The sequence below is a fragment of the Mastomys coucha genome, unplaced genomic scaffold (assembly GCF_008632895.1).
Source record: "Mastomys coucha isolate ucsf_1 unplaced genomic scaffold, UCSF_Mcou_1 pScaffold22, whole genome shotgun sequence".
Classification (NCBI taxonomy): domain Eukaryota; kingdom Metazoa; phylum Chordata; class Mammalia; order Rodentia; family Muridae; genus Mastomys; species Mastomys coucha.
In genome coordinates, this window is record NW_022196905.1 from 221,565,681 (window position 1) to 221,577,565 (window position 11,885).

The 11,885-nt window shown below is 44.5% G+C and overlaps 1 protein-coding gene and 1 long non-coding RNA gene across 4 annotated transcripts in view; one reads left to right on the top strand and one right to left on the bottom strand.

Moving 5' to 3' along the window:
- Positions 1–1,559: 1,559 nt before the first annotated feature.
- The window catches only part of Tbc1d9 (TBC1 domain family member 9), a 121,829-nt gene continuing 111,503 nt past the window's right edge, over positions 1,560–11,885 (top strand). For all 3 annotated transcript variants that reach the window (XR_004110089.1, XM_031340507.1, XM_031340504.1), the window contains exon 1: positions 1,560–1,904. Coding sequence is in view for 2 of the 3 variants with exons in the window: in XM_031340507.1 (XP_031196367.1) it covers positions 1,775–1,904 (130 nt within the window). In the remaining variant the exon portion in view is untranslated. The remainder of the gene's footprint in view (positions 1,905–11,885) is intronic.
- LOC116069671 overlaps positions 8,872–11,885 on the bottom strand; it is a 9,242-nt gene continuing 6,228 nt past the window's right edge. Inside the window, exon 2 of the long non-coding RNA XR_004110091.1 lies at positions 8,872–9,137. This is a non-coding gene — a long non-coding RNA (uncharacterized LOC116069671). The remainder of the gene's footprint in view (positions 9,138–11,885) is intronic.

The window sequence follows — 11,885 nt, forward strand, 5'->3', positions numbered from 1 at the left end:
AATAAATCAGGAAGAAGACCCTAGTGGTGACAGGAAGAGAACCTTGCATTTCTTCAGCACCCTCAGGGCTGGGAACAAAGCCTTATTGGAATGGCTGCCAGTTTGCTCACACAGCTACTTTAAAGAGTCCTCCACACAAAGTCAGAAACACACCCACACCGAACTTAGTCCATCTGTACTGCTGTAATGAAGTACCTGAGATGGGTAACTTTTAAAGGAAAGACTTTTATCTCTCGTGGTTGTCAAGGCCAGTAAGTCTACAGCCATGTGGGCCACATCTGCTGTCGGTTCTGTCTGCTTCCTCACACGGTGGAGTTGATGATGGGTGAACTAACCCAGCTCCTGGGTACTGCTTTCTGTGTCTTTCCTCATCACTGAGGAGAGGCTCCTCTCAGCCCAACTGCCTCTAATGGCCCCACGGATTAATGCTGTCACGGTGACTGAATTTGGGGGTGGAAGGACACATTCAAATCGTAGGTACACACATTAAAAAAAAAAATGTGTTTGAATGGTTTGGTTATTTGAAAAGAGGAAGTTCTCATGATTGGCTAACTTTTGGGCCATTGCAGAGTCTAGGGAACTCTCGTCATCTGAAAAGGAAAACCTCTTTTGCCGAAAACATTTCTCTGATCTCTTGGGTGAATGCGTTTAGTCACATCAGATATGCAGTAGATGAGCTGAGACCACAAAGGGATTCCATGAATGCAGGGAAAGACAAATTGTTAAGGATAAAGATGCCTGGTCTGAGTGTCTCTGGTTTAATTTTCTTAAACAATCAGACAATACATCCATTAAGTTTGAATACACCTCTGAATTCTGCCATGCTAGTGCTCCTCAAAGCTCCTAATGCCCGATATAGGAACAGCTGTGGGGAGAATTAGTTGGTTTAAGCTATTGGACTGTTTCCAACTTCGCTATAGCTTACGCCCCATAGGTCAAGGAAAGAAGTGATGTAATGCATTTAGCTGGGCCATTTTAATTACAAAGGAATGGAAGGGGAGGGGCTACCGGCGGTGACAAGTTTAGCGCGTGACTTGATCCAGGGATGCAGGAAACAAAAACATTACCAACCATTGGCTGCGTCCACCTTGGACTCCTGGCTCTAGAGCCAGGTCTGGAACCTGGGAGCACACGTTTCCGGGGCAGGGGTGGCGCTGTCCCGCCGAGCGTCAGCCTTGAATACACACGCCTCACGCTGGCTCTGCGAGCCGGGCAGCTTCCTCCCCGCTGGGATGGGCGTGGGGCCCTGCGCGCCGCACACAGTCCCAACCGGGCTCGCGAGAAGCCACCCGCGGTCACTCGGGCTCGCGGCGACTGAGCCGCGCTGTCGTCATTCATTCGCAGCGCCCGGAGCGTCCTTCCAGCTCGCTGCCCCGAAGCACGGTGTCCACAAGCGGTGATCTCGGGCTCCGCAGCTGGAGATCACCGCGCCCTGGGGGCTCGGATTCCCGCACAAGCTCGCCCTTGAACGCCCCAGCGCCGCGAGACCGAGCCCCGCCGCTTGCACGCCCCGCTTTGGACCGGGCCAAGCTGAGAGGCTGTACGCCTGGCGAGCGAGCGCGGCGCCGCGGGGAGGATGCTACTTGCTGGGTCCCGATCCTCGCCGTCGTTCCCGGCTGCCCGCTGGGTCTTTGTCGCGGGCCGGGAGCCGCGGGCCGCAGCCTGCTGAAGGCCATCGCGGCCCCGCACCCACGGCCCGGCGGGCGCGCGTGTGCCCGGGAGAGCGCGCCAGTGTGCGGACCCCTTTGTGCGACTGCCCGCAGCCACAGGGACCATGTGGGTGAATCCCGAGGAGGTGCTGCTGGCCAACGCGCTGTGGATCACCGAGAGAGCCAACCCCTACTTCATTCTGCAACGAAGGAAGGGCCACGGGGGCGACGGGGGCGGCGGCGGCGGATTGGCGGGTAAGAACCTGGTACTGCGGGAGGCTCCGCCCGGGGCCCTGGCTGCGGATACCCAGGACGCCGCCCGGTCTCCGGGGCTGGGCTGCCTGCCCGCCCTGGCTGGGAGCCTGAAAGGTGTCTCTGGTTGTGATTTTATTTTCCCCCAGATTAGGAGAGAAACGCCTCTTTCCTGACCCTGTCGGGCGATGGGGTCTTCGAGTTTTGGGTGACCCACAGTGGGTTAAGATTAGACTAGCAATGAGTGAATGGAGAATTTTAAAGTATCGAACGCTGGGTTGCATACTCTCCCTCCCCTCCCCTTTAACATATTGAGGAGATGGAAGACGCTTAGCTTGGACTTAGCTGTCTTTATGGGCAATTAGGTGTAAAATACCCCTTTGTTACCAGGGAAGCAATCTGTTAAGGGGTTGATGTGGTCACTTCCTATATGACCTATTTGAGAATGAATAAGGAAAATGGAATTCTTTTGTTGCATGAGATCCGACATAAAACAAAGCAAGTTATTTGGTTCTGGTCATAAAAAGAATTAGCTGTATAACTGCATTTTAACTAGTTCAGTTAGTTCTCAAACTCTTTAAACAAGATGTTACCAAGATTATTAGCAATCTTTCTCCTGTAACCGGGGTATTTCCACCTTAGAAAGCTCTTGCTTTATTAACTAGCTGTTTTGCAGAGGAGGGGGTTACAGGTAATACTGACGGCTTCCAGCGCTAGAGATGGTGGACCTTCCTTCATGTTACTAGAATATTTATTATAGTCAAAGTTAGTGAGAGATATAAATAGATGGTTTACTAGGAGAGAGTCTGCAGACAGGGATGGACTGCTGACATCTTCAGCACTGGACTGAGACTGCATTTCCTGGAGTTTGAATGTTAGGTAAATTGCTCCTACAGAGGCCCGCTGTGAGATGATAGCTCTTGTTTGAGGTGCATACACAACTGTGATGCTTATAAACTGCTTTTCTCCATCTTAAAATCAAGATGTTTTCCGGTAGAGCATATGCTAGTGTGCTTATGTTTGAAATATTTGGCTAGCGCAAGCATGACTTGTAGGTGACCTGATGTTCTTTGTACCTTTTTAAAATAATGATATAGAACATCTGTAGAGTTGCAGACCTTATGAAAATCCTGACCAGCAGTCTCAGAATGCTCCAGTTCATATTGTAGATGGTCTTGAACTGTTGTATTTTAATGTGTTATTTACATCGTAATTTCGGGGATGTGCCTACGACAACAAAGGTGAATAAGTGTTGAATTTGAGTTTCTGCATCATGCACTTGCACTAGGGTGTGAAAATCAGGCAGGGGCTAGGTGTCTTCTTTTTCTTAATCTTCTTATTGTATTCTGATATTTAGAATTCCAGATTGGGAGTCCATTGGCATCTCATCTTGTCCACTTAGAATCTGTCATTGATGACTTAGTCTCCAAAGATGAAAATCTTATCTTTTAGATGCTTTTGTAGATGCTGTTTCTGGAACAATCGAAACTCTCTTGGAGAGCATGGATATTCCTGCCAGCCAATGCTGCTTTCCACCAATGGTGGTAATAAGCTGGCCTGGTAAATTGGTACTCTCTCAAACATAGCAGAAGCAGCTTGGAAGTAGTTGGTTGTACAATGTAATAACGTGGGGTTCATTCATTGAATTGTGAAATCATTAACAAGTGTTTATTGGCAGCATCCATGTCATGATGTTCACAGCTTAGTAGAAGACAGATGACAAAAACGAAACAAAACCATAAATCCATTTAAAGTTATTAGTGTGCAGGGTGCCAGCCCAAAAGCAGAGTTCAGCTTTCATCAGACGGAGAGGCGTTACTGAACACTCATGAAGACAGAGGCTGGGTTGGTTATCTGAGTCAAAAAGAAAAGCAAATCCAGAAAGGCTGTCAGTGTATTAGGCCTGTAAGACACAAAGCAATGGTTTCACCAGGGAAAACACCGCTGGAGCCAGGAAGGAGGTGGTCCATCCTGGAAGAAGCCGCCTCCTGCCAGAAAAAGGGATGGACATGCCCTGCTTCCTCTGTCCCCTCCCCCAGCTATTCTCCATTGGAGATACTATGCTGAGGCTTGTTTGCTTGCTTTTGTTTTGTTTTGTTTTGTTTTGTTTGAGTCAGGGTTTCTCTGTGTAGCCTGGCTGTCCTGGAACTCACCCTGTAGACCAAGCTGGCCTTGAGCTCAGAGACCTGCCTACTTCTGCCTCCTGAGTGCTCAGACTACAGGTATGGGCCAACATAGTTATTGATGAAGCTTTGGGTGATACATGCATTTGAAATACTTCTTATTTAGGGAGTTTTAGCTGAAAAATTTTAAGTATTTTTAAATAAAATTGCACAAAATAAGGTGCAGAATACAAGAGTTTACCAGAAAGTGAACACCAGGACAAAACGAGGGACTATTACCCACACCCATTCGATACTCCCACCCACCCTTAAAGCTAAAAGCTGTCTCAGGCTTTTTGGTCAACACATCTTCCTTTTCTTCTGTTTTTTTTTTTTTCCGACAAAGAACATAGATCTAAACCATGATATTTTAGGTCTCTCATGTTTTCCTTTCTTTGCTTTTTTGAGAAAGGGATGAAATGGAACCATAGATTGTTCTCTGTGTGGTTTGGTGATATTCATAAAAACTGTTGCTTGTGGCTGTTACTTTGTGTGTTGTGTAAAACCCTTTATGAGTGTACTGGAATCAGTTCTTCATCTGCTTATCCGTTACATTGCTGGTGAGACCTTGGTAGCTCACTGAGGTCTACAAATGCTGATTCGGCAACTTGTAGCTGCTCCATGGTATCAACGGTCCACATTCTTTCTCTGGGTTGTAGGGATACTGAACGGAGGAGTTTTTCTAACTGATGAAGCTGATTACATTCTCACATACTCATTGCCCATTTTGAAATACATTGTGACATGGTTGCTGTAATATTTAGCTGTTTTCAACTGAGTTACTTTGTCCTTTTCTTTCTGGCATGTAGAGACTATTAAAGTTCTAGAGGTGAGTCTGTTTAAGTGTGGTAGAATCTTCATTTTCTTCTTTGCTTTTTCAGTTCCTTAATGAGAACAGGTTTTGCATTTTGACATCCAAATCCTTTATAGATTCCTCTTTCCTTAAGCTAAAGCTTTTGTGTTGGCCAGTAGCTTATTCTTTTCCTCCTAGAAGATAAAATATAGTCATCTATAATATCTTCCACAAACTCTGCAGCTTTAATTTCCATGTTTATGTCTAACATTCACTAGGATTTAATTTTTGCATATCACATGATGTGGAAGACAAGTTTTACTTAAAAAGTGTGTGTACATGTTTAATCTGGCATAGTTTACCAGAAACTCATTGCACTCTCACTACCCCATGGGTCTGCTTTTATTACAAAGCAAAAGTCCAAATGTGTGTGCCTGTTCAGGGCTTTGTCCTCTCTGTTAGTAAATTTTCTACTAATAAGCACGCTGTATTTTCATAAGAGTAGATCAAGCAGAACCCATCACCCCTCACCTCTTGTCCTTTAGGAACATATTGCCCATTCTATGACTTTCACACTGATAATATTTTAGAATTAGTTTAAATTTACCACAGAAAAAAATAGCCCTCTCCACTGGTGGGAAATGCTTCCTGCATCTGCATACTCTGCCTGAGAAGGGCATGAAAGCTACGGCTGCTGAGCAAACCATTTCTGTTTTTCATTTGGTCAGGTTTCTGTATCTTCGGTGATCAAGAATGTCATAGCTTAACTTCTTTTAAAATTGAAGTCTGGCTGGGGGTGGTGGTGCATGCTTTTAATGCCAGCCTTGAATCCCAGCACTTGGGAAGCAGAGGCAGGCAGATAGATCTGAGTTCAAGGCCAAGCAGGGCTGTTACACAGCGAAACCCTGTCTCAAAATAAATAAATAAATAAATAAACAAACAAATAAATAAATAAATAAGAAAGACAAGTAAATAATCAAAAATAAAGTTGAATTCTGTAACTACAGAGAGCTTGTTGGAGTGCCCATTGTAGGTACAGCTTTACCTACTTTTCCCTCACCTTTCTATTTTGTGTGCCTTGAGGCGGTGTTAGTAGATGTATTTGTACCCTCATAACTACAGCAAGCTCTTAGCAAGTTGAGTTCTTCACTCATTTTGAAAAGCCCACCTGTGTCTTCTGACTTACCTGACTCTTCATTATGTCAGTTATTAAGGATTCATTTTGTTAGTGGTTATGTTACGTTTTGAAATTTTACTTTCTTAAAATTTACTATTAGTGCGTGTGCAAGTGCGTGTGCGTGTTCGAGTGCATACATGAGCATGTGCCGCTGTGTGAGTGGAGGTCAGAGAATCGCTTGTTGGGCGTTGGCTTTCTCGCTCTCCTTTGCTTCTGCTTTTGCTCTGCTTCTCGGTGGTGTTGCAGGCTGACTGACCCCTGAGCTTGCTGTAGGAGCCTTGCAGTTACAAACTCTTCTCGTTTGGGCTCTGGGGACTGACTCAACTGCATTGAGTTTAGGTTGTTTAGGGCACCTTTAGCCCTCTGAGCCCTGCTTTTTTTTTCATTTAAATTTGACTTTGAGATTTTCCTATGTAGCTGGCTGGCCTGGTATTCCCTATGCAGCCCAGGTTGACCTTGAACTCATGGCAGTACTTCAGCTTGAGCCTCCCTACTCCTGGGATCAGAATCAACACCAAACTCTGACCGCTTGCTTTGACACTTGCTAGCTTGTGTTCGGGGCTTGTTTCTTATCAATACAAATGTTCCTATTCCTAGCCATTTAGAAGCCCTTTGCTTTCCCTGGCTTGTGCTGTCAGGGCACACATATCCTGAGCAGAAGCATACCATTATACTAAATGTGACTGGCTTCTTTTATTTATCTCCCTTGTCCTGTGGTGGGATGTGAGAGCTTGTTGTTTGTTTTTTGTTTTTTCAAGACAAGGTTTTTCTGTGTAGCTTTGGCTGTCCTGGAACTCACTCTGTAGACCAGGCTGGCCTCGAACTGCAGAGATCTACCTGCCTCTGCCTCCCAAGTGCTGGGATTAAAGGCGTGCGCCACCACTGCATAGCTGAGCTATTCTTTTTTTAAGGTTATGTTTGCAAAAGGCTCTTTAAGCTACAACTTAAATGTGTAATCCAGTATTCTTTTAGTGAAAAAACAAAGGGAAATTACAAGAGAACTTTTGACTTAGCAATGTATACTGGCAGTTACAATTTTTTTAACTTTAATATTTTTTCCAAATTTTATGAACCCCCCAGCTCATTCGCTTTCTCTCTCTCTCTCTCTCTCTCTCTCTCTCTCTCTCTCTCTCTCTCTCTCTCTCTGTGTGTGTGTGTGTGTGTGTGTGTGTGTCTGCCTGTCTGTCTGTGGGGTGGAGGAGAATACATGCCACAGTGCATATGTAAAGATCAGAGGATAACTGGAGAAAGATTAGACTGAAGTTGTCATGCTTGAATGACAAGTGCTTTATCCACTGAGCCATCTCAGTGGCCCTGGTTTTAACTTTTTATTGAGGTTTTTGAACTTGAGATCCTCCCACTCAACCGCAGGTACTGAAATTATGGGTCTGAGCCACTGCATCTGGCTTAATAGGCATGCTTTTTCTTCTTTTAATCTGTGTGTGTGTGTGTGTGTGTGTGTGGGGTGTGTGGTGTGTGAGTGTGTGTGTGTGTGTGAGCGTGTGTGTGTGTATGTGTGTGGTGTGTGGTGTGTGAGTGTGTGTGTGTGTGAGCGTGTGTGTGTGTGTGTGTATGTGTGTACGTGTACGTGTGTGTGTTGTATCCTAGGAAATATATTATCCTCGGATTCTTCTTTGCCCCCAGTCCTCAAATTTTTATAATTCATTTTAATTAGTATATTTTGATCCCAAGAGTATATGATCATTGTTATTTTAAAACAATTTTATTTTAGATTTATTTTGTGTTTATGAGTGTTTTGTCTGCATGCATTTATGAGCACCACATGTGTGCCCAATGCCCACAAGGTCAGAAGAGGGCATTGGACTCCCTGGAACTGGAGTTAAGCCATTTTTACATATTCAGTTATATTTACTCACATTTACCATTTGTTTGCTTAATGTTCTCCTATCTTTGATCTTTATTCTAAAATCGTGTCTTCTATTTCCTCCAGCATACCCTTTCTCTCTCTGGGATCATGCTAGTGGGACTGTCCTAGTTTGCAGGCAGACTTTTTGTGTGGTCTAGATGTTGTCCATTGTCTTCTGAATGAATTGTTTCCCTCGAAAAGCCTACTGACTGTCCCTCGGACTCTGTAACTTTGTTGTCCCTGTGGTATGTTTTCACCACCTGCTTAAAATTTTTTTGACTTGTTTTTCTGTTTGTTTTTGTTTTCTTTTGTTTTTCTATAATCAAGATTGGTAGTTTTCTTGTTTGTTAAAAAAAAAAAAAGCACCTCCATTTGGGCATAGTATAGTTTCTTTATATATTCTCTATATACTGTGTTGTCTGTCTGTCCATCCGGCACCCCCCCTACTGTCTGTATGTATCTCCTACTTCTCTATCTCTCTTTACCATGCAGACTGATATATGTCTGACCTTCTTATTGTCTCTTATTTATACCACAGACTGATTTTTACATGTTTTACCTATTTTCTTCTGATCTGTGTCCCAGTCCATGGTTTCTCTTGCCATGTTTAATCTCCTTTTAAGGACATTAACTCTGGAAAGTCCACTTGGTTTGTTTTTATAATTTCCATTACCACAGTTCTCACACTGGTTTTTAATATTATTGAGCACGCGTTGCTCTTCCAAGAGTCGTTTTTACCTCAGCTGCCTGCAGCCCTCTGTGTCCGCTCCCCTGCTGTTCTCGGTTCTCGTTCATGCTTTGTTATTTCGTTACTTTGACAATTATACTTCTAGTTGTAAAGATTTTTTGTTTATTTTATGTGTATGAGTGTTTTGCCTGTATGTATGTGCACCACATGCATGCAGTGCCTGCAAAGGGAAGAAGAGAGTGTCAGAGATGGTTGTGAGATACCGTGGGTGCTGGATGCTGAGTCCTGGTCATTTTATTGTTTATTAGAGAATGTTGTTGTTGTTGTTGTTACAAATCGAAGTTGCTTTAAATTTAGATAGTGATAGTAGCTTGAAGCCTGACTTCCACGTGGTGATTTTGTTGGCTGCTGCTGTCCTTGGGTTGTATGCTCCAGAGTCATTTCCAGAGTGACCAGGAATCATCGCCCTCCTTCGTTGGCAATGACTCCTGTCCGCCTGTCCGCCCATAGTTCTGTTAACAGCTGGTCACCAGCACCGCTGGACCTGGCCTGCCAAAGAAAGTTGGGGTTTTTGCTGTTGTCCACTGGACCCTGCCCAGCTCCCATGCTTAGTTCACCTACCAGACTTTCTTTCTTTCTTTTTTATGTTTTGTGTTTTGTTTTATTGTTTTGTTTTCCCAGACAGGGTTTCTCTGTGTAGCACTGGCTGTCCTGGAATCCGCTCTGTAGATCAGACTGGCCTTGAACTCAGAGATCTGCCTGCCTCTACCTCTCAAGTAGAGTGCTGGGATTAAAGGCGTGCACCACCACTGCCCATCAGCCTTTCTTTTCCTTGGGTGATGTAATTGGCCTCTGAAGTTTTTGCTATTTTAAGGTGCATCTTGTCCAGTTTGTACAGTTATCTTCAGGATTGGATATTGGTACAAATTACCTTATGTCATATATGCAACAGACACTATACCCTTCACTTTCTAGAAAAGGAAACTAAGGCTCATAGAGTCTCAGGGGCTTGTTCTATCCCACAGCTAATAGTGAAGGCTGTCTGAATTTACATTTATTTTACAGTCATTGCAAGACTAATGTATATGGTATGAGCTAATGGAATTCCCATGTTAAAACCACTGTGTTTGAGAATCTAAAATAGTCCTGGGTTTTTCTAGGAAAAAAACAGGGTTCTAAAGCTTCGCCTGCACCTTTAGATTGCAGGTGAGTTAGGATTAGCAACTTCACGCTGGTGGATGTCACCAGAGAGAGTGGCAGGTTGTCATTGCCCAAAAGCAAAGTGTGATTCCTATTCCTGTAAGAAATGTGGTTGCAGGTAAAGTTGACATTTTAAAGAACACAGCAATTCATTGTGGTTATTTTTCTTAAACATGCAGACATTTATAGTGTGTGTGTACACATACTATTCACATGTATGCATACATTTATACAGGTGTATATCAGTTCAATTATGTGTTAAGTCCTAATGGCACTTAATGATTTCGTGACTTCTGTATGTAATAGTTCCTGGCTGTGTGACACGTGGCTCATAAAACTTTCATGCCCAGTAAGTGCTACTAAAGACAGACTTTGCCTCAGGAGGTCTCCTTTGCTGAGTCCGTTATCTCTTCCTGCTGTAGTTCTCAACGTGGTCACTGTGCACATCTGCCTCAAAGAGTCAGTGTAAACAAATGTGGACAATTTGGAGAGGATTTGGCATCACTTAGGTGCTTCCAGACTTACCTAAAATACTAGTCAAGAGACAAGCAGCTGGCAGCTTCCCTGTGGATCTATGAGCAATCGGAGAGACTGACACTCCCCGCCCCAGAACACTGCATGCTCTGTCCAGCCTGGTTGGTACAGACAGGACCCACTCTAAAGAAGTCAGGGTTCCCACATACATATACACATCAGGGATTTGGAGCTGGGAGGTTCATCTAGGGCCAGATCTAAGTCTCTGATGAAGTAGATAGGTTTCTTGTATCCTACAGCGAAGAACTGGATCACAGACACACTGTCAGAAGTAGAAACGGTTATTAGTAAAGGAAGAGCTTTCCTGAGAATGGATGGACTGGTGAGCTGAGGGAACCCCCAAAATACTGTACCAGGAGATGTCCAGTCCTTCCTGGCCATTTACATAGCACCTGCTCCTACATTCCCTTAGCAGGCTTTTCTGGTGAGAGCTCTGTCTGCAACGTGAAGCCCAGGGAAGGAAGGGCTTGCAGTCTCTTCCTGCTGACTGCCCTGAGCATGCGCTGTTTGTTTCCTGAAGCCTTCCAGTCTTTCTCTCCCGCTGCCTTTCTTCATATGTTCATCTTGGCACAGACTTCCCCACTCTTTTTTTCTTTATGAAGCAGACAACATGTTTCTCTTGCTGTGGCCAATGTGCTTTGCAAAGTTCATCTTCCTGCTTAGATTTAGATTTTGCTAGTTTGTTTGTCTGTCATGCGGCTAACTAGCCTTTTAGCACTTGCTTCAAAGAGTCTCAGGAACATTATAAGGAAGTATAAAAAACATCCCTAGCTGTATAACCCACATGCATGCGCCCAGCTGCATGTTCACAGCTGGGTGTGCACAGCTGTGTGTGATCCAGCTGCATGTTCACAGCTGGGTGTGCACAGCTGTGTGTGATCCAGCTGCATGTCCACAGCTGGGTGTGCACAGCTGTGTGTGATCCAGCTGCATGTGCACAGCTCGATTTGTAAGCAATGGAGTCAGGATTCAGCAGATATCTGCCCACCTATGCTTATTATAGACCTACTCAAAATAGCCAAGCACTAGAAAAACCAGCCTAAGTGCCCATCAGCAGATGAATGGATAAAGAAAACATGGCACACAGACACAATGGAATATTAGTAGAGAGAAGAATGAAAGTCTTGTCATTTGAAGGAGAATGAATTGAGCTGTAGGTAGTTGTGTTAAGCAAAATAACTCACATACAGAAAGATGAGTGCGCCGGGTTTTCTGTCATCCATCATGTGTAGAAATCAGATGATTTGAAAGTAGTAGAGGGACACTAGGGACAGACAGTGAGGGGACCTGGAAGATCAGAGGTAGAGGAAACATGGGAAGGGTGGTTGGGAAAATGGGGCCAACCAAAGTACAGCATAGAAGTGTATGGGCGTGCTGCAGCAAACCCCCGTGATAAGTACTATTGATATCAAGTAAGTGTAGCAGTACATTTGTAAAAGGAGCCTTTATGGCTGCTAGTCCATTGTCTTCCTCCCCTGACCTGTGTTCTCAGCCACATATGGAGGAGTAGTTGCTGTAATGCACCAGTGAATGAAGGAAGAGCTCTGCAATTGGGGGGTGGGG